The sequence below is a fragment of the Mastigoproctus giganteus genome, chromosome 3 (assembly GCF_048544385.1).
Source record: "Mastigoproctus giganteus isolate SK-2022 chromosome 3, ASM4854438v1, whole genome shotgun sequence".
Lineage (NCBI taxonomy): Eukaryota > Metazoa > Arthropoda > Arachnida > Uropygi > Thelyphonidae > Mastigoproctus > Mastigoproctus giganteus.
Window position 1 is genome coordinate 171,237,569 of NC_143577.1, and position 24,051 is coordinate 171,261,619.

The 24,051-nt window shown below is 38.6% G+C and overlaps 1 protein-coding gene across 1 annotated transcript in view; it reads right to left on the bottom strand.

The window, feature by feature from the left end:
• The window catches only part of LOC150088409 (1-phosphatidylinositol 4,5-bisphosphate phosphodiesterase-like), a 754,578-nt gene that overhangs the window by 411,099 nt on the left and 319,428 nt on the right, over positions 1-24,051 (bottom strand). Inside the window, exon 16 of the mRNA XM_090370149.1 lies at positions 10,788-10,878. Within this exon, the coding sequence (XP_090226275.1) occupies positions 10,788-10,878 (91 nt within the window). The remainder of the gene's footprint in view (positions 1-10,787; positions 10,879-24,051) is intronic.

Consider the following 24,051-nt stretch of genomic DNA (forward strand, 5'->3'; position numbering starts at 1 on the left):
ATGATTTAGTAGTTTTAAATGAATCAAGTGATTTAACATTTGATAATGATTATGGACAATCTAATATTAATGTAGTTAACCATGGTATGTCTCAAAAGTGTTGTGGTTGGATGTTAAAGTCCTCATATTCAACTAGTCACCATAGATCTATTGTGTTTAAAATGAAACTAGATAATTATCGTAGTAATTTTCCCAACTATTTGTCAGAACCATCTAAATATCAGCATAAGTGTATTAATTGGAGTAGATTTGTGGAATATCTTAGGTTCCAGTTAAATAGTAATGCTAATGTTAACATGAATGCAGTGGAGTATTCTTTCTTTTTATTCAGAGTCTTCTTATGAATGCTTTATCAAAATCAGTTAAAAAGAAAAAAAATTAGATCCAAAATTGTTCCTTGGTGGTCAACTGGATAATTAACAATTGGTGGTCAACTGGATAAGGAATAAGGATACTTTAAGAAAGGAGGTATTTTGTGTCAGAAAAATTTTCAGAAACAGATTTAGGAAAACAGGGGATATAGATTTTTTTTAGGGAGGTGTATAAAAATAAGAGGAATTTATATAAAAAATCAATTTTAGATCAGAAACTTAAATCGTGGCAGAAATTGGTAAACAAAACTGGCAATTTAGATCCCTGGGGTCTTGTCTACAAACTTACTAATGATAAAATACAGTATCATTCTTTTTTTTCAACAGTTATTAGTGAGCAGGTGGAATCTAGTGATTGGAATTCTACAGTTAGTACAATTATTCAGATTTTGTTTCCAGAAGATAATGCTGATAATGATAATATTGAATAAATACAGATTAGACAAGATAATTGTAATTATCTCTTGTCCTGTTGAATTTGAGCTATTTACTTTGACAGAATTAAAAGATATTTGCGGGAAATTAAATGTGAATAAGCCCCCTGTGATTGAACTCATTGAGAATAATGCAATAATTAAAATGGTTGAAATATTTCCTCAATACAATACATATCCTTCTATGTTGTTTCTTTGTATTGTCCACCAAGTAAAATTATTGAAGACTGTTACTTTTAGAACTAGTTATGAGAGTTGTTGGCAATCATAATGTGGTTATCACTATGGATGCCAATGTAAGGTCTTGTTTGTGGCACTGTGATTCTAGTGATACCAGCTTCCTTGGACTCAGGAGAGGTACTCATAGCCTGGAGATGTGCAAATGTGACCCCAATTCAAACAGAAGGATCAACGGCTGACACAAGTAATTATAGATCTGTGAGTTTAACTTCTGTTCCAGGAAAATTAATGGAGGCACTGGTTAAAGAAGTGCTGCAGGATCATCTAGACAAGACTTCAGTTATAGCTCGGACACAGCATGGTTTTGTTAAGGGGAAGTCTTGCCTGACCAATTTGATTGGATACTATGATGCAGTCACAAAAGAACTGGATGCAGGGAATAACTTTGATATTATATACTTGGATCGTAGAAAGGCTTTTGATACTGTTGCACATGGAAGACTGTTGCACAAATTGGAGCAGTGTGGCATTGGAGGCAAATTGCTGCTATGGATAAAGGGGTGGTTGAGGGGGAGAAGACAGAGAGTGGTAATCAATGGACACTACTCATCGTGGACTAATGTTATTAGTGGAGTCCCTCAGGGTTCAGTGTTGGGTCCATTATTGTTTTCTGTATTTATAAATAATATTGATAATGGTATATCAAGCTTAATGTCCAAGTTTGCAGATGATACAAAGGTTGGCAGGGTTGTTAAGGACACTATTGATGCTATGCTGCTGCAACAGGATCTGGAAAGGTTGAGCAGATGGGCTGAGAGGTGGCAAATGAAGTTTAACATTGACAAATGTAAAGTACTACATAATGGGAAACAGCAACCCCAGAGCAGCGTACCAACTCTGTGGTACTACACTGACAGTGGTAGAGAATGAAAAGGACCTGGGGGTAATTGTGCAGGCAGATATGAAGTTCTCTGAGCAGTGCAGACAAGCTGCAAGAGTAGCTCATGGTGTCCTATCAATTATATACAGGAATTTTTCTAGCAGGGATAAGGAGGTGATTATTCCCTTGTATAAGGCAATGGTCAGGCCACCTTCCTTGAAGGTGGCCTGACCATTGAGTCTGTATACAGGTCTGGAGGCCTCATACGCCTTGAGTCTGTATACAGGTCTGGAGGCCTCATTTCAAGAAGGATATAAAGATGCTGGAAAGAGTACAGAGAAGAGCAACAAGATTAGTGAATGGAACAAAGGGTTGCTCTTAAAAAGAAAGGCTTAAGTTTTGCAAATTACAGTGTCTCGAGACTAGGCACCGGAGAGGTGATCTGATAGAGGTGTATAAAGCCCTGAATAGTTTGAGCATGCTGAATGCTGATGGGATTCTGCCTATTGCTCAGAATAATCACCTGAGAGGGCATAAATTCAAATTGAGGAAAGACAGATGTAGGATAGATGTATGGAAATTTGCCTTTAGCCAGCAGGTAGTTGGTTGGTGGAAGACTTCCATCCCATGTTGTGGAAGTTGATAGCCTAAATAAATTTAAGGCTCAGCTGGACAAGTATTTCAAACGAACGGAGGGGTGAAGTGGAAGTTTTTTTTTTTTGGCTGATGCTGCATAAGCTTGCTTTCTTGCATCATATGCCTCTACTATTGCTAATGCTAACATATTAAGCATGTTTAATAGGTGTTATACTGACAGTACATTTCCAGGATTTTTCAAAGTAGTTTTGTTAAAGTTGCTTCATAAACGTATCAAACAGATAACTGATCCCAGAGGGTATAGACCAATCTCATTACTTACGAATTTGGGAAAGGTTTTTAAGTGTTTCCCAAATTCGTTAAATAGTATATAGACAGCTCAATCCAAATATGTACTAGCTTTGTTTACTGATTTTGAAGGTGCTTTTGCCACTGTATGGCATCAAAGCATATTGTATTCCCTAAGGAAATTACATTTTCCTGAACATCTATATAGTTTAATTAGAAGTTGTTTAATAAATAGACAGGTAATTCTATGTTCACACCATCTTAGATATAGTAAGCAGATTTTAAGAGGTTGTCCCCAAGGCTCTGTCCCAGGGCCTATTCTTTGGAACCTTGTCCTAAACAGTATCAACAAATGCTATACAGGTTTTAGCTGGTGTAATACCCCTGAACTTGTATATTGCCTATTGAGCTTTTTCTTATTATTTGAGGAAAGGTAGTTGTTGTTATGGTATTTTCTGGCATAAGGGCTACTTAGGCCATCCTGTGTGTTATCAGACACTCAGCCTAAAACACTGATGGATCCAATATCTCTCTATTACAGAAGATTTAGGAGAAGTCCGGTTGGCCTGCCTCCCTAAAATCCACTCATGCACACCTTCTCGATGGTAAGCCCTGTTACGTTACTTAGGTGTCACTTAGGTGGCAACGAACGTGTAGAGTGGTTCTCTTCAAGACGCCTGGTCAGCATGAAGAGGAAAAGACCAAACCCTCCAGCAATGAGAACACAACAATACAAATGGCCCTCAGTCCCCAGCTTTCACTCTCCCTCTTACGGCAGCGAGAGGATCAGAATGGAAGCAGAGGGTGCTAAGAATCTCTGGGTACGACCAGGCTGCCATGCACGGAAATTGAACTTGGCCTGTTATAACGTACGATCACTCGGTGAAGACAGGATATTAGAGCTGGAAAAGGAATTAGAAAATGTGAATTGGAATATCATCGGTTTGGCTGAAACAAGAAGAAGAAATCAATCACTTATAAGTTTATCAAGTGGAAATCTGCTGTACACCAATGGAAACAGTGAAAGGAGTGAAGGTGGAGTTGGGTTTCTGGTCCATAAAGATTTTAAAAACAACATTTTGGAATTCAAAAGTACATCACCAAGAGTGTCAAGACTAATACTCAAGATTTCTAAGAGATACAAGCTAAAGATTATAATGATTTATGCACCAACATTGAGCCATGATGATGAAGAGGTTGAAGAAATGTACACTGAAATTGAGAGTCTTCTAGATGAGCAGAAAACCCACTACACTATTATTATGGGGGACTTCAATGCTAAGGTTGGAAAAAGGCAAACCAGCGCAGAAAGAGGAACTATAGGAAATTTTGGAATTGGTGAAAGAAATAAAAGAGGTGAAAGACTTGTGGAATTTGCAGAATCTCAAGGAATGTCAGTAATGAACACTTTTTTTCAAGAAAAGGGTGAACAGAAAGTGCACATGGAAGAGTCCAAATGGATTAACAACTAATGAAATCGACTTCATCCTCACTAACAGAAGATATATTGTGAATGATGTTACCGTCCTGAATAAGGTAAATGTTGGAAGTGATCACAAAATGGTAAGATGTACAGTTGATATAGATGTAGGAAGGGAAAGGAAAAAACTGACTCGAGTAAATAATACAAAGGTCTGTGAGATAACAGAGGAGGAGAAAAAGTAGTATGTACTGGAACTTAAAAACAAGTTTGAGCTTCTGCAGACTGCTGAGGACCAAGATATCGACGAGGAATATTACAACTTTCTGAAAGTGATAAAGCCCAAGAAACCTATAGGGAAACAGAAATCCAAAGAAGAAAAAATTAGTCAAGAAACACTTGTCATGATGAACCAAAGACGACAAATGAAGAGCAAGAAAAACACTGACAGGGAGAAAATTGAGTATACTGAGTTATGCAAAGCCATTAGAAAGAGACTCAGAGAGGACATAAGAAGATTTAACCCAATAAAAGTAGAACAAGCATTAAGGGAAAACAAAGGATTTAAATCAGCAACCATGAGCATAATACAGAAAGACAAATGATACTGAAACTGAAGAATAGCGATGGTGTACTTATAAACAGCAGAAAAGGCATAATTCAAATAGCAGAAGACTACTATAGAGAATTATACAAGGAGCGAGGGAATGATACCAGCAGTGGGGAAGATGGATTGCAATGTAGCAACACATACGACATACCCAATATTCTTCCTGATGAGGTAGAACATGCATTGAAGAAAATGAAGAATCGGAAAGCCCCGGGGGAAGATGAAGTTACTGTAGAGTTGTTAAAATTGGGAGGAAGAGACATAACACAAAAACTGGCAAGGCTCTTCACAAAGTGCATTAGAAAAGGTGTGACGCCTAAGCAGTGGAATAATGCAATCATAGTTTTGCTGCATAAGAAAGGAGATAAATCAGAAATTGGAAATTATAGACCAATTAGCTTGTTATCCAACATCTACAAGTTGTTCACAAGGGTCATTACTAACAGATTAGAAAGAATACTTGATGAGAATCAACCGAAAGTGCAAGCTGGCTTTAGGATTCTCAACTATGGATCACCTTCACGTAATATCACAGCTAATGGAAAAAGCAAATGAATATAAAACACCATTATGCCTGGCATTTGTGGATTATGAAAAGGGATTTGACTCCATACAGCATAAGGCAATGTTTCGGGCACTGGAAAGACAAGGCATAGATACCCCATATATTATGATTTTGAAGAAATATATGAGAGTGCTACCTCCTTTATTAGACTAGACAAAGACAGTAGCAAATTTAAAATCGAGAAAGGAGTTCGACAAGGAGACACAATATCTCCGAAGCTGTTTACTGCTGACCTTGAGGAAGCTTTCAGAAGATTAGACTGGTCGCAGAAAGGAGCCAATGTGAACGGAGAGTACCTAAACCATTTACGATTTGCAGATGACATTGTGATTATAAGCCACAATCCCAAAGAATTAGAGGAAAATCTTAATCAGTTATGCACAGTTAGTAAGAATTTGGACTAAAGATGAATATGGCTAAAACAAAAGTAATGATGAACAAGTATGCCACGGAAAGGGAAATAATGATTGAAGGAGCAGTAATTGAAAAGGTGGAGTCATATACTTATCTGGGACAAGTTATTAGCTGTAATAATGATAAATGGCTGGAAGTCAAGAGAAGAATAAATTTTGAATGGATAGCATTCAGGAAATATAGTCACATACTGAAGAGCAATATCCCAGTTTGTCTGAAACGTAAAATAATGAACCAATGTATACTCCCCACCATGACTTATGGAAGTGAAACTTGGGCACTTACCAAAAGAATGGAAGAGAAGCTGAGAACTACACAGCGAAGAATGGAACGAATTATATTGGGAATCAGACTGTTAGATAAGAAAAGAAACACATGGATTAGGCAGCAAACTCAAGTAAAGGACATTCTTATCAAAACTAAAGAACTAAAATGATCTTGGGCAGGACACATAGCTCAAAGACATGATGACAGATGGACTAAGAAAATAACAGAATGGTACCCAAGAGGAGCTAGAAGAAAACCTGGAAGACAAAGGCAGAGATGGATAGATGAAATTCATGAGTTTTCGGGTAGTTAATGGATGGCCAGTGCTCAGCAACTTTCCAGTGCCAGTAAGGAACTGGAAAGTTGCTGGAGAGGCCTTCATCCTGCAGTGGATTGAAAATGGCTGATGATGATGATGATGAGGCCATATTGCACCTTCCAAATTAATTAAGTAACTTATGATAACTGCATGGGGAGCAGTTAGAAACAGTCATACATTTGAATTTTGTTTTAGATAGAAAAAGAATTCAGAGCGATTTGCTTCTTTACCTATGATGCTAGAGAGACAGAGGTTGTTGGAGATCTGAAATGATACTGAAAGACATTGATCGGGCATTGTTGAACATGCCTACATTCAAGAAGTATATGTTTTACTGTAAGTGGTTGTGAGTAGGGTGCATATTGTGGAGGATCATTTCCCGTAAGCAGGTAGAGATGTGTGAGGTGAGTATGACCTATTCAGGTTCTGGCTAAGATTACTTCTTCTTTTCAGGAAAGGCAGAACCTTAACATTCATGGATATTACTAGTGATACATCTATACGTATACCACAGGCCAAAAAGATTATTATGAACCTCTTAGGTGGCAGGCAGGGCAGGTGGAACTTAAGTGACACTGTAGCTGTAACTAGATTATTTGTCTCTGAAGTCAGACTTGTGTGGAATCATAAAGTTTCTAAGTGGTTTTTTCCTGAAATGGAGACCTTTTTTTTTAACTGGTCACTGATCTTTTAACTGTAAGCTGTTTACTTTTGGATTAGTAGCCAACCCATTGTGTTTTTGTAGTTGTTTGGAATCCTGGAACCACATTCTTTATGACTGTCCCTTATATGAAAACTATAGGGGGGAATTAAAAAAGGAAATATCTGATTTTTATATGGGTAATGAATCTGAATATCTTGTGGATGCTAACAAGTATAATGCTTTGCAAAAGTTTGCTAAATCTGCATTTAAAAAGGGAAGAGAATTATTAATTATTATTACTAGCCATATGAGGCAAGGAAGCCTGAGGCTTATGCTGCACCATTCAAAAAAAAATTCCCTAGTTACCCTGAGAGAGAGAGAGAGAGAGAGTCAAAAGTAGAAACGAATCACCAAGAAAGGGAAGAATGATGATATTCAGCTCAGGACCCTGGTTTGCCAAGCCCATACCCACAAGATGTGAGCTCCTGGGGTCTATAATTATGACAAGTACTGATTGCAAGTGCATTGTACACTTTTTTTTTCTTCTTCTTCTGTTTTTTTTTCTTTTTCCCTACTGCTTGAGTGTGGGATAATTTTTTTTTTTTATGCGGGCACATAGGTTTAGGCAACCTATGAGCAGGATTTTGTTGGCACCCACTGGTCTTGCACCACTATACGTGAGTGCAGAATTTTTAGTACATTTTTGTACAGACAATATTAGTAATACAGGCCCGGCTCTTTGTGTGAGGGATGGGCACCAGGGTGCATCTGCCCAGGTAGTGGCTGCTCCCAGGTGGCAGAGAGGTCTGACTTTGCACACATTACACATCACAGACACACACACACACATACACTTACATTTCAGGCCATAATATGGGATTCTGTGCCTACAGATTATATAGGTGGAGATAGCTGCAAGGCTAGGTGCCGCCCTTGTCAATAGTATAGACATGAGTACATGAGTCAGTTGTGGGAAAAGTGGTAAGAAGCACATGGAAGTAAATACAGCAAATATTATTCAGCAGATGAACAAATTACTGAGACAACAGTAAAAAAAACGTAAAGAGAAATTATATAGAAAGTGGTTATAGGCTGTTTAAATAACAGCAAAATGGATAATAAAACTAAAGAAAATATAGACTGAAAGTTATAAAAGCGAACTTGCCTAATACGAAGTGAATGAAACAAAAGCAACAAGTAATCAGTTAATTTTCTCTTACGTGTTGCTTTTGGTTCATTCACATCATATTTTTATATATGATGTGAATGAACTCTGTTTTATAACTTTCAGTCTGCATTTTCTTTAGTTTTATGCTTTTATTGATAGAGAAATAATCTCCAGCTAATTCTCCGTTGGGGCAAAGATAACTTAGTTGATTTAAATCCTTCTAAAACTCAGACCTGTCTTATATCTCGCAAAAAGGATTCTTCTGCTCTTATGCTTATCTTCGAAGACACTCTGATTTCTAGGCAAGATCCTATATCTCTATTTGTGATTACCCTGACTTCTAATCAAACTAATCCCAAATTCTCTCTCTCTCTCTCTCTCTCTCTCTCTCTCTCTCTCTCTCTCTCTCTCTCTCGGCATAAGTACATTACAAATATTGTTTCCTCTGCATCTAAAAAACTGGGTTTTCTCTTTCACACCTGGCATTACTTTTCTTCCAAATAACTGTTCACTCCGTACAAATTGCAAATCCGCCCTACCACAGAATATTGTTCCCACATCTGGGGCAGTGCCCCAAAACCTCTGTCAGGCTTCTAGATTCAAAAAAGGGCAGTTAGGTTAATTAATGACTCTTCTTTAACAGAGTATCTCCACTCTGTCTCATAGACATTCTGTTTCTGCTGCATGAATTTTCTACAGATACTTCCATGGGCACTGTTCTTCTGAACTGGATTCTATAATTCTCACTCTCTCTCTCTCTCTCTCTCTCTCTCTCTCTCTCTCTCTCTTCCAAAGCAGTCTAAATACATGCCGCAACCAGTCAACATCCTTTTACTGTCCAACTACAAACTGACAGAACCAACTTTTCTTCTTCCTCATTTATTTATTCAACTTCCAGTTTCTGGAACAACCTTCCTTCATACATATTTTCTGAAAATAACAATCTACAGAGATTCACGTCTAATGTCAACAAATATCTTCTTTCATCTTCTCAACATTCATCTCCTGCATGGCACTAAGTACTATAGGTTCTAATATCTCTTGCATTTGGCATTTTCATAAAAGGGGAAAAAAAAAAATTATCCACAGATTTCAAAAGAGGCTGAGAATTAGTTGAGGATTATCCAAGATCTGGTTGGCCATCTTAAGCAACTGCTATAATTGAAGAAAAAATTTTAGAAAACAGAATAAAGATGTATGAATTTTATAATGAATAAAACTTGAGTTCAATAACTTTATGTAATACATTTTTTTTTTCAAATTTCAGGCCCCATAAAATACGAAGTACTTAACATAGTACTTCGTATTTTACTTCGTTAAGTACTTAACATAAATGTTAAGTACTTAACGAAGTACTTAACATTTTGAGATCTCCAACATTGAAAAAGTTTCAACTCAACCACCAGCTGGTAACTGATTACCTTGCAGCTAAAACCACAATAATGGAGGAATATTATGTGAGCCTTAAGCCAAAGTTAAAAGCTACAATTCAGGGAAAAAAATGGAAAAACAATGCACATGGTTGCACAGGCTAAAATTCATGAATGGGGATTTGGACAATTAATCCTCCTCTCACCTTGTACTGTCCAGATCTGGCCCCAAATGCCTATTATTTGTTCAGAATCCTCAAGTATCATCTTTGTGGAATTCATTTTAAAGATGATGAACTGGTAAATGCAGTTGGAAGCCTGGTTTGATGCCCAACCTGAAGAATTTTTTTTTTAATACATTGAAAAATAACAAAATATCCGGTACCGTTCCAAATATTTGGATAGGCACATTTTGGCCTCAGTTGCCCTTGTGCCGCAAAACCTCTACACCACCACCACAAAATATATAATTTGGTATTTGTCTTTTACACTCCATTCTCTGAAGTTGACTTTTTCAACTTAAATATGACTACTAAATATTGTGAATTTCTTGTACTCTCTCTCTCTCTCTCTCTCTCTCTCTCTCTCTCTCTCTCTCTCCCCTTCCGCTCTCTCTCTCATGAATTCTTCTTAATTTATATGGTTGTCCTAGCATATAAAAAGAAAATTTGTTTATTTATTTATTTATTAAGGGTTTGTACCAATTGAATAGAAACTAACTGAAAGGTAAAGCTTGAATTTTAAATGCTTTGTGATCCTCCTGACACTATAAAGTCCTGAAAATTCCAGCTTAGAGTGCCTATTCTTGTAAATTTTTAGGACATTTCTCCAAGTTTCCCCAATTTTGCACTTATCTGACTGGCATTGGAAGATTGCAAACACTTCCCAAAGCATCAAACTTGCACATAATAATCACAAGAACAGATTTTCATGTGGGAACACCTCCACAAGAGTTTTCTTAGATTGAAATGCCAGCAACATCCCATTTGATTATTTGGATTTTTTTTTTTTTTTGACTGTTGTTGAGCTTATTGTTGTCAGATCATCTACAGCAAACCAATAAACTATTGAGCATACTAAATTTATAAATATTTGTTTTTAAATGTTTCCTATTGCAATGGAACTGAGTTTTGGCCACCTTATTTATATATAATTAATTTAGTAGTTATATATATATATATATATATATATAGAAAAAGAAAACTGAAGTTGATTAGGGTAATTATGTGAAGTTTACTACCAAAATACTTCCACAACTCACGTTTCTCAACTTCAGGCTTTAGTCGCTTATTTTTTATAATAATTTTCCTCTTGAGGTCATTTGGACTTGGTAAAGGAACTCCTGGCTCTAGCTATAAATATCAGTAAATATAACTACTCACTCTGTATCATAAGGGAGCATGCATCATTAACAAAATGGTTTAATAAAAGTATCAGCACATATGCTATAACTATTAGCATTACACTGAGTTCCAAATGTAAGACTTTTTAAAGTTTAAAAATTACTATAGTAGCTCACCAGAATAACACAGAACAGGCAGGCAAAATGATAATGCTAAAATAATCCAAAACTGAGTCAAAGAAGATTACTGAACCTGTCATGCTTCATATTATATTTAAATATCATATAAAGATGTTTTATTGATTTATAGTCTTAATTGTATTAGTGAGATATTAAAATCCATATTCCATAGTTTTACATTTTCTATCACTAAATATTGATATTTTTCATTTTTTTTTTATTTCGTTTATTACTTGATTTTATAATAGCATTGTCCCATAACAGCCATCTAAGGATTAAGATAAAACAATTCTGAACCTACATATTATCTTCAAACTATGCTTAGCCGACCGGGCTAGCCAGGCGAGTAAAGTGCCTGCCTGGCAACCCAAAGGTCGTGGGTTTGAATCCCGCCTCGGGCTTGGATCAAAGTACTGCAAAAACCTTGGGAGGCGCATTATGGCCACAGAAGCCGATACGCCAACAACTACCAAAAAAAAAACTATCCTTAAAACTTTTTTTTTTTTTTTTTTTGGAGGAAAAGGGATAAATTAGCTTCATGTAGTACACAGAGTGGCAATTCTTTTGATTTTATCAGATGGCCAGTATACAAAAAATTTCCATGTTCTAATTCTACAACCATTACACTTAATCATCTAAGTGGGAGCATTAAGAAAAAAAGAAAGTCACACAAGCAGGTGCACAGCTTTTAGCATGGAATATATTTTTTGGTAAAAAGGCAACAAATAGTTTAAAATGGTTTACTTAAAATTATATTAATTCAGACACTATACTAGATAATAGGATGATACCATATTTCCCCATGTATAAGATGCACCTTTTTTCGAAAAATTTGGGGTCTAAAATCTGGGTGCGTCTTATACAGTGGTTGTAGATTTTTTTTACTTGCATTACCTGCTTTTTCGTGCTTGTTGTCTTTGCGCTCATTGTTTCGCACTTGTTACTGGTTATGTTTGGTTACGTTTTGCCACATTCTGCCCAGAAATGGCTCAGAAAAGATTTTCGTACAGTGCTGAATTCAAGATAAAAGGGATCCAGTTTGCAAAAGTGAATGGAAATCATGCTGCTGCTGAACGTAAGTTTGGTCCTTCTCCAACTGAGAAAACAATCCGGGACTGGCTACGGGAAGAAGAAACCCTACTGAAAACGCCACGGCAGAAGAAGGCCATTAGAGGCAAGTCAGCAAAATGGCCTGATTTAGAGAGGGAATTTAAGATATGGATTGAGGAGCAAAGGGCAATTGGAATTCCTGTGTCCACAAAGATGGTTCAGCATGAGACAAGAAGAATTGCTGATGAAAAAGAAGTTACTGATTTCAAAGGAGGACACAATTGGTGCTTCAGGTTCATGAAACAGAATGGACTAAGCATGCGTACACGCACCAGATTTGCCCAAAAGATGCCTGAAAGCTATGAGCAGAAGGTCCTTGAATTTCATCATTTTGTCATTCAATGTCAGAAGACACATCAGTTTGAGTTGGGACAGATTGCAAATATGGACAAAGTCCCCCTTCAATTTGATGTCCCAAGTAACAGAACTGTTGATAAGAAGGAGGTAAAAACTAACTGTGAAGACAACTGGACATGAAAAGAGCCATTATACAGTTGTTCTAGCTTGTTGTGCCGAGAGAACCTAGCTGCCTCCTATGCTGATTTTCAAATGCAAAACAATGCTAAAAGAAGACATTCCTCAAGGAGCGATTGTCCACGTTCATGACAAGGATTGGATGGATCAGGATGGGATGAAGATCTGGTTTGAGAAAGTTTGGAGCAAGAGACCAGGTGGGCTCTTACACAAACCTGCCCTATTGGTGCTTGATCAGTTCAGGGCACACATAACAAAAAATACAAAGAAGATTGCTGCAGAGCAAAAAACAAAACTTGCCGTCATACCTGGAGGCTTGACATTCCAGCTCCAACCACTTGATGTTAGCATTAACAAACCCTTCAGAGCTGCCATGAGAGACGAATGGAACCAATGGATGAAGTCTTCTAGGGACAATTTGACACCAGCAGGAAGAGTGAAGAAACCAACTATAGGAGAAGTTTGTACCTGGGTGAAAAGATCCTGGGATAATATCAACATTGAGATCGTTGTCAAGTCATTTAAGAAATGTGGCATTTCAAATGCCATAGATGGAACTGAGGAAGAGGCAATATATGAAGGCAATATATGATTCATCATCAGATATAAATGAGGACAAGCTAATGGATGGGAGTTTTGACAGTGATGAGATGTATGAATTTTATAATGAATAAAACTTGAGTTCAATAACTTTATGTAATACATTTTTTTTTTCAAATTTCAGGCCCCATAAAATACGGTAATAAGAACAAACGATACAAAAATGCGGTCTTTTTAACAAAAAAATAAAAAACACCTGCAAAGTACCACACATCTAGTGCACTGAGTTATGAAGAGAAATGCACTGCATCAAGACAATCAAAGATGAAATCAAAACACTACAGAAAAATCAGTAGTGATTCTTCATGCATTAAGAATCTGCAGATACAGGAACCACTAGGTGGCATTGATCACAGTGGGCTGAAGTGGGATTTACTGAAAGAGGTAACTACCATTAGGGGTAAAGGGAAGGGTTATTGCTTTCGTAAAGGCGACTACGATGGACTGAGACAGTATTTAAATTCTATACAGCGGGACCAACTGATGATGGCTGTTGATGATGTTACCAACAGCAAATTCAAAATGGGAAGCATTCAAAGAACTTATCTTGGAAGCTACTAGGCTTTACCTACCAACTAAGAAATATTGTTCAAGGTTTAGGCCTAAATGGATGTCAGATGAACTAATGAGACATATGGCAGAGAAGAAAAATGCATGGGATACATACAAATTAATACATGACACAGAAGCCTATGATAGATACAAGTTGATCTGTAACCAAGTTACAAAGAAGGTTAGGCAGGCAAAGGCAGATTATGAAAAAATCTTTGCCAAGGGATGCAAAGAAAAACAGCAAAGAGTTCTTTACTTATGTAAACTCTAGAAGGAAGGGGATGAATCAGATTGGTCCACTTGATATCGATGGGTCAACTGTTGATGATCCTGCTCAGGTAGCTAACAAACTAAATGAATATTTTGCATCGACATTCACACATGAGGAGTTATTCATCGAGGGGAATGCCGGAGGTGTATTCAACTCTGGCAGTAAGCTAGAGAATCTTGTAATAACTGAGAGTAAAGTGGAGGAGAAATTGTTGAAGATAAATACAAGAAAGGCACCTGGGGTGGATGGGATCTATCCAGTTATATTAAAGGAGGCAGCAAAGGAAGTAAGCAAACCCTTAGCCATAATTATGAGAGCTTCCTTGGACTCAGGGGAGGTACCCATGGACTGGAGATGTGCAAATGTGACCCCAATTCACAAAGGAGGATCAAAGGCTGACACAAGTAATTATAGACCTGTTAGTTTAACTTTTGTTGCAGGTAAATTAATGGAGGCACCGGTTAAAGAAGCACTGCAGGATCATCTAGACAAGAATTCAGTTATAGCTCAGACGCAGCATGGTTTTGTTAAGGGCAGGTCTTGCCTGACCAATTTGATTGGATACTATGATGTAGTCACAAAAGAACTGGATGCAGGGAATAACTTTGATATTATATATTTGGATCTTAGAAAGGCTTTTGATACTGTTGCACATGGAAGACTGCTGCACAAATTGGAGCAGTGTGGCATTGGAGGCAAATTGCTGCTATGGATAAGGGGATGGTTCAGTGGCAGAAGACAGAGAGTGGTAATCAATGGACACTGCTCAACGTGGAGTAATGTTATTAGTGGAGTTCCTCAGGGTTCAGTGTTGGGTCCGTTGTTGTTTTCGGTGTTTATGAATGATATTAATGATGGGATATCAAGTTTAATGTCCAAGTTTGCAGATGATACAAAGGTTGGCAGGGTTGTTAAGGACACTACTGACACTATGCTGCTGCAACAGGATCTGGAAAGGTTGAGCAGATGGGCTGAGAGGTGGCAAATGAAGTTTAACATTGATAAATGTAAAGTACTACACATGGGAAACAGCAACCTCAGAGCAACGTATCAACTCAGCGGTACTACACTGGCAGTGGTGGAGAATGAAAAGGACCTGGGGGTAATTGTGCAGGCAGATATGAAGTTCTCTGAGCAGTGCAGACGAGCTGCAAGAGTAGCTCATGGTGTCTTGTCAATGATATACAGGAATTTTTCTAGCAGGGACAGGGATGTGATTATTCCCTTGTATAAGGCATTGGTCAGGCCACACCTTGAGTACTGTATACAGGTCTGGAGGGCCTCATTTCAAGAAGGATGTAGAGCTGCTGGAACGGGTACAGAGAAGGGCAACAAGATTAATGAATGGAACAAAGGGTTGCTCTTACGAAGAAAGGCTTAAGTTTTGCAAATTACAGAGTCTGGAGACTAGGCACCGGCGAGGTGATCTGATAGAGGTGTATAAGGCTTTGAATGGTTTGAGCATGCTCAGTGCCAATGGGATTCTTCATCTTGCTCAAAATAATCATCTTAGAGGGCATAAATTCAAATTGAGGAAGGACGGATGTCGGATAGATGTGTGGAAATTTGCCTTTGGCCAGCGGGTGGTTGGTTGGTGAAACAGACTTCCATTCCTTGTCATGGAAGTTGATAGCCTAAATAAGTTTAAGGCTCAGCTGGACAGGTATTTCGAATGAACAGAGGGGTGAAGTGGAAGCGGTTATTTTTTATTTATTTATTATTTATTTTTTATTTATTTATTTTTTTTTGGCTGATGCTGCATAAGCTTGCTTTCTTGCATCAAATGCCTCTACTAATGCTAATGCTAAAATTACAAGATAATCACAGGTGAAATCAAAACACTGCAGAAAATTTATATCAGAAGTCTGACCAACAGGAAATATATACAGCATTTTCTTAAAATTACAATATATCAGTGTAAATGCATCATAGTTTACCCATAAGTTTAACTACATAAGTAGTGTAATAGCATCGTTTGATTTTATCTCATATTGTGGCTGCCTTCACAATGAGATACCAGGTATTGCCCTACTTCAAATAAATAACGCTTTTATAGTAGAGGACACTAATAGATTTATTCAACAGTAGACCACTACTGTTATTTATTCTCAGTGAGCACCATCACCCAGACACATTTCGGAGCTTATTGGCTCACTTATCGGTTGGCAGGCAGGTGCCCGGATAATGCAGATATGCCATCACAGTTGTGAAGTTAATTGCACAATATTAGAGAGGGCAAATGGTGAAGATAATGATAATATGTTGAAGCTTAAATGCACAAGACATAATATGTTATGGGTAGAAATTAACTATATAATAACAGTGTAAATACATCATAGTTTACCCATAAGTTTAATTACATAAGTAGTGTAACGGCATCATTTGATTTTATCTCATATTTAGCATTTTAGCATTAGTAGAGGCATACGATGCAAGAAAGCAAGCTTATGCAGCATCAGCCAAAAAAAAAAAAGCTCTGATTTCACCCCTCCGTTCGTTCCAAATACCTGTCCACAACAAGAGATGGAAATCTGTTCCACCAATCAACTACCCACTGGCTAAAGGCAAACTTCTGCACATCTATTGTACAACTGTCTTTCCTCAATTTGAATTTACGCCCTCTCAGGTGATTATTCTGAGCAAGAGGAATAATCCCATTACACTGAGCATGCTCAAACCATTCAAAGCTTTATACACCTCAATCAGATCACCTCGCAGGTGCCTCGTCTCCAAACACTGTAATCTGCAAAATTTAAGAATTTCTTCATAACAGCAACACTTTGTTCCATTCACTAATCTCTTGGCCTTCACTGTACTTATTCCAACTACACTATATCCTTCTTAAAATGAGGCCTCCAGACCTGTATACAATACTCAAGGTGTGGCCTGACCATCGCCTTATACAAGGGCATAATCACCTCCTTATCCCTGCTAGAAAAATTCTTGTATATCATTGGTAAGACACCATGAACTACTCTTGCACACCATCTGCACTGCTCAGAAAACTTCATATCTGCCTGCAAAATTACCCCTAGGTCCTTTTCATTCTCTACCATTGTCAGTGTAGTATCACAGAGTTGATATGTTATTCTGGAGTTACTGCTTCCCATATGTAGTACTTGACATTTGTCAATGTTAAACTTCACTTGCCACCTCTCAGCCCATCTGTTTAACTTTTCTAGATTCTGTTGCAGCAGCATACTGTCATTAGTGTCATTAACAACCCTACCAACCTTCGTATCGTCTGTAAACTTGGACATAAAGCCTGATATAACATCATCAATATCATTTATAAATACAGAAAACAGTAATGGACCCATCACTGAACCCTGAGGAACTCCACTAATAACATTAGTTCATGAAGAGCAGTTTCCATTGATTACCACTCTGTCTTCTCCCACTCAACCATCCCTTTATCCATAGCAGCAATTTACCTCCAATGCCACACTACTCCAATTTGTGCAGCAGTCTTCCAAGTGCAAAAGTATCAAAACTTTACATTTGTCAATGTTAAACTTCACTTGCCACCTCTCAGCCCATCTGTTTAACCTTTCTAGATTCTGTTGCAGCAGCGTACTGTCATTAGTGTCATTAACAACCCTACCAACCTTCGTAATAGTAAGATCCAAATATAGGATATCAAAGTTATTCCCTGCATCCAGTTGCTTTGTGAACACATCATAGTATCCAATCAAATTGGTCAGACAAGACAACATCCCCTTAACAAACCCATGCTGTGTCCGAGCTATAACTGAAGTCTTGTCTAGATGATCCTGCAGTGCTTCTTTAACCAGTGCCACCATTAATTTCCCTGGAACAGAAGTTAAACTAACAGGTCTGTAATTACTTGTGTCACCCTTTGATCCTCCTTTGTTAACTGGGGTCATATTTGCACATCTCCAGTCCATGGGTACCTCCCCTGAGTCAAAGGAAGCTCTCATGATTATGGCTACGTGTTTGCTTACTTCCTTTGCTGCCTCCTTTAATATAACTGGATAGATCCCATCCACCCTGCAAACTGGTTAAAGATGCATTGCAGGATCATCTAGACAAGACTGCAGCAATAATTCAGACAGCATGGGTTTGTTAAGGGAAAGTCTAGCCTGGCAAATTTGATTGGTTATTATGATGTGGTTACAAAGGAACTGGATGCAAAAAATAATTTTGATATAATATATTTGGATTTCAGGAAAGCGTTTGACACTGTTGTGCATGGATGACTACTGGATAAATTGGAGCAGAATGGTATTAAGGGTAAGTTGCTACAATGGATAAAAGGATGGGTAAGTGGGAGAAGACAGAGGGTGGTAATCAATGGGTGCTTCTCTTCGTGGACTAATGTTATTAGTGGAGTCCCCCAGGGTTCAGTGTTGGGTCCACTGTGGTTTTGTATATTTATCAATGATATTGATGAAGGTATATCAGGCTTAGTGTCGAAGTTTGCAGATGATACAAAGGTTGGCAGATTGTTAATGACAATAATGAGAGTGTGCTACTGCAACAGGATCTAGATAATTTAGGCAGATGGGCTAAGAAGTGGCAACTGAAGTTTAACCTTGACAAATGCAAGGTACTGCATTGGATAGAAGTAACCCGAGAGAAAAGTACCAACTGTGTGATACTACACTTAAGGTGGTAGAAAATGAAAAACACCTGGGAGTAATTGTGCAGTTAGATATGAAAGATTCTGAGCAATGCAGACAGGCTGCCATGGCAGGTCATGGGGTTTTGTCAATGATATATAGGAATTTTGTTAGCAGGGAAAAGGAGGTGATTGTCCCTCTGTATAAGGCAATGGTCAGGCCACGCCTTGAGTACTGCATACAGGTCTGGAAGCCTCATTTTAGGAAGGATGTAGATTTGCTTGAGCGAAGATTAAGAATTTACAGAGAAGGGCAACAAGATTGATGAGGGGAATGAAGGGATCCTCTTAGCAAGAGAAGCTTAAGTTCTGCAAATTGCAGTGGCTGGAGACTAGGCACCTGTGCGCTGATCTGATTGAGGTGTATAAGGCTTGAATGGGTTGAGCACACTGATTTTTGAAGGGATCCTTCCACTTGTTCAGATTACGAACCTAAGGGGGCTTTGGTTTTTTTTTTAGGAGCATTAGCAACTAAGACCATATTGCTCCGGGATATGCGGTGGTCATTCCCTGACCTTTCCGCATCCTCCATATTTGGTGGCGACGAGCTCGAACCTCGGTCTAATCAAGAAGCGTGTGCTATGCACTGCTGCTCCTTCCCACCTGGCTATGGAGGCACCCTAAGGGGGCATAAATTCAAATTAAGAAAAGACAGATGTGGAATAGATGTGCGGAAATTTGCCTTTAGCCACCAGGTGGTTAATTGTTGGAACAAACTTCCATCTGTCGTTGTGGAAGTTGATAGGTTGGATAAATTTAAGGAGGAACTGGACAGCATTTGGAGGGAATAGTATGATTTTTTTTTTTTTTTTTTTTGGCTGATGCTGCATAAGCTCATACACTTGCTTTCTTGCATCACATTCCACTACTACCACTACTACTACTACCTCAGGTGCCTTTGTTACAGGCGCCTCCGTAGCCAGGTGGGAAGGAGCAGCAGTGCGTAGCACACGCTTCTTGATTAGACCGGGGTTCGAGCCCGTCACCACCAAATACGGAGGATGCGGAAAGGTTAAGGAATGACCGCCGCATATCCTGGAGCAATATGGCCTTAGTTGCTAATGCGCCTAAAAAAAAACCAAACAACAAACAAACAAACAGCCTTTGTTACGTTAATCTTCAACAATTTCTCCTCCACTTTCCTCTCAGTTATTACAAAATCATCTAGCTCACTGCCAGAGTTTAGTTCAACTCTGACATTCCCCTCCATGAATAACTCCTCATTTGTGAATGTAGATGCAAAATACTCATTTAGTTTGTTAGCCACCTGAGCAAGATCATCAACAGTTGAACCACAGATATCCAGTGGACCAATCTGATTCATCCCCTTCCTTCTAGAGTTTATATACATAAAGAACTCTTTGCTGTTTTTCTTAGCATCCTTTGACAAAGATTTCTCATAATCTGTCTTTGCCTCCCTAACTTCCTTTGTTTGTTTGTTATTTGGTTTTTAGGAGCATTAGCAACTAAGACCATATTGCTCCGGGAATATGCGGTGGTCATTCCCTGACCTTTCCGCATCCTCCGTATTTGGTGGTGACGGGCTCGAACCCCGGTCTAATCAAGAAGCGTGTGCTACGCACTGCTGCTGCTCCTTCCCACCTGACTACGGAGGCGCAACTTCCTTTGTGACTTGGTTACAGACCAGCTTCTATCTATCATAGACTTCCATGTCACCCATTAATTTATATGTATCCCATGCAGTTTTCTTCTCTGCCACATCTCATTAGTTCATCTCACATCCATTTAGGCCTAAACCTTGAACAATATTTCTTAGTTTATATGTAAAGCCTAGTAGTTTCCAAGATTAATTCTTTGAATGCTTCCCATTTTGAATTTGCTGTTGGTAACATCATCAGTTGGTCCCACTGTATAGAATTTAAATACTGTCTCAGACCTCTGTAGTCGCCTTTATGAAAGTAAAATCCCTTCCCTTTACCCTTGATGGTAGTTACCTCTTTGAGTAAATCCCACTTCAACAAACTGTGATCACTGCCACCTAGTGGTTTCTTTATCTGCAGATTCTTAATGCATGAAGAATCACTACCAATAATCAAATCAAAAGTATTACTCCATCTTGCTGCCTCCCTAACATACTGATGCCGAAAATAATCATGCAATAAATCCACAAAAGCCTTGCTAGTGTGTGAGTGACCAACCCACAAATTCCAATCAATATCTGAGAAATTAAAATCCCCCATTATAAGACTCTCTGATTTACTGGCCCACTGTATTTCCCTGTACAGTTTTTTATTATACTCATCAGAGTCATTAGGCCTATAACACACACTCCTACTCTCAATTTTCATTTCCCAGTGCTTATGTCACCAAACTGAATCGACTGCACTGTCCAGCGATGTCGACTGGCTGGACGCCCTTGGATTTTATGTTTCTGAACTAATAGCATAACCCCTCCTGCCTTCCTATCATTCCTGCACACATTGTACTCTCCAAATTCCTGTTCTATTGCTTAAATCTGTGTGACACCACGTCTCTGATATTCCAACAATATCTGCCTTTGATGTTTTGACTAACACTCAAATTCATCAAATTTATTTACCGAACTTCTAGCATTGGTGTACAGGCAAGTATACATGCATGTGTTCCTATTCTTAGCTATCCTAATACAACCTATATATTTCTTTGTATCGCAATGGCTCCCAGCAGTCTCTGAAATCCCCTGCATCCTGTTTTCCAGGTTGCTGCTCATTCCAATAGAAGCAGTGCAAGAATCACTTTCGCCTCTTCCAGCACCTACTGTTAATTTATTATTCCGTGTACCCCCCAAGCTAGTAGTTTTCCGACCCACCTAACACTGTCTCGATAACATCAGAAAATATTCTTGCACTCTTTCTATTTACGTGTATCCAATCCCTGTAGAAGTAGTCTCTCCTGTTAACAAGCAAAGACCAAGCTGAGAAAAATTCTACCCCTTGAGCCTTGCACAATCTCTCCAGGGCCGAACTGATCGACAAAGTTCTCATCAGATACTCCCTCCTATCGTGTGTGGGGGGGAGAGGGAAAGAATTGTAGACACTTTCAAATTCAACACTAATTCACGGCTTTTTTTTCAAACGTGACCTGTACTTGTATAGTAATTCTGCCGGTAGTGGCTACCTTCATAACGAGATACCAGGTATTGCACTACTTCGAGTAAATAATGCTTCTTTAGTAGAGGAGACTACTTTTATTTATTTTCAGTGGTCACCACCACAACTCTGATGTGTTTTGGAGCTTGTTGGCTCACTCATCGGTGGCGGGAAGTACCCTGATAATGTAGACATGCCATCATGGTTGTGAAGTTAATTCCACAATATGAGAGATGCCAAGTGGTGAAGATAATGATAATATGTTGAAGATTCAATGCACAAGGCATAATATGTTATGGGCTAAACTATGGTGTATTTACACCGTTAATTTCTACCCATAATATATTATTCCTTGTGTATTTAGTCTTCAACTTAAAATTACAAAAACACCCTTCCAGCATCTGTTTACACAATTCAGAAATTGAAATAGCCTTTGACTTTGTAAATGGTTTCTACTTTCTTCAATGGGCATAACTGAATTCTGTGATTCATAGACTAAAATCAAAGTGTGCATTGAACAAAAAAAAAACATTCAGAATGCCTGCAATCTGATCGATGTTCCTGTCTAAGAAGCATTCAATAAAACATTCACATACAGAATTAATATTAGTAGTAGCAAGTGACTTAAAGAAGCAAGCTTATACAGCATCAGCCAAAAAAAAAAAATTATAATAATAATAAAATAACATAAACATTTCATTCTCCACTAATTTGTCTATTTGTTCCTTCAGTTTTTTCATGCAACCAACTTTTACAATACTACATCAAGATTTGTTCTGACAATTGTCAGAACAAATTGAGGTTGTCATAGACATTCTCTCAGATATGCCAGACAAGCTATACTTGCTACCTGGGAGTCTAAAATGCTGATGGAACTGATATTCGGGTGGCACTCAGTTCAAGTGGACCCAATTTCGGCGAAGTCCGGACGGTCTGTGACAGCCAAATTCTATGCTTGCACTTTCACAATGGTGGGACTGTTAGTAATTCTGGGTATAACCTCCATGCACAAATACATGGTGGGTGACCACCCAGGTTTGAACCAACGTAAGCAAGGGGTCAGGTGTGGCACCCACACCACATGGAGGAATGCTGCCCCTCTATGTTACCAGACAGTACTAGGTGGTAGATGACTCTCATCAACCGGTGCAATACCACCACTTTGCTTTTTGGAGCCTTGAAGTGGTGGAACCCATGTTTAGTCTCTAGAGCTAAGTTCCGGTCAATCCTTCCCTATCTCTTCCATCACTTCAAGCCTTGAAGTGGTGGAACCCATGTTTAGTCTCTAGAGCTAAGTTCCGGTCAATCCTTCCCTATCTCTTCCATCATGCAGTATGATTGATGACTTTAGCATTAGCATTAGTATTAGCACTAGTAGAAGCATTTGATGCAAGAAAGCAAGCTTATGCAGCATTAGCCAAAAAAAAAAAAAAAAAAAACCGCTTCCACTTCACCCCTCTGTTTGTTCAAAATACCTGTCCAGCTGAGCCTTAAACTTATTTAGGCTATCAACTTCCACGACAAGGGATGGAAGTCTGTTCCACCAACCAACCACCCGCTGGCTAAAGGCAAATTTCCTCACGTCTATCCTACATCTGTCTTTCCTCAGTTTGAATTTATGCCTTCTCAGGTGATTATTCTGAGCAAGAGGAAGGATCCCATCAGCATTGAGCATGCTCAAACCATTCAAAGCCTTATACACCTCTATCAGATCATCTCGCTATTGCCTAGTCTCCAGACTCTGTAATTTGCAAAACTTAAGCCTTTCTTCGTAAGAGCACCCCTTTGTTCCATTCACTAACCTTGTTGCCATTCTCTGTACTCGTTCCAGCAGCTCTACGTCCTTCTTGAAATGAGGCTTCCAGACCTGTATACAGTACTCTAGGTGTGGCCGGACCATTGCCTTATACAAGGGAATAATCACCTCCTTATCCCTGCTAGAAAAATTCCTATATATCATTGACAATACACCATGAGCTACTCTTGCAGCCCATCTGCACTGCTCAGAGAACTTCATATTTGCCTGCACAACCACCCCCAGGTCCCTTTCATTCTCTACCACTGTCAGTGTAGTACCACAGAGTTGATACGTTGCTCTGGGGTTGCTGTTTCCCATGTGTAGTACTTTACATTTGTCAATGTTAAACTTCATTTGCCACCTCGAAGCCCATCTGCTCAACCTTTCCAGATCCTGTTGCAGCAACATAGTATCAGTAGTGTCCTTGACAACCCTGCCTACCTTTGTATCGTCTGCAAACTTCGACA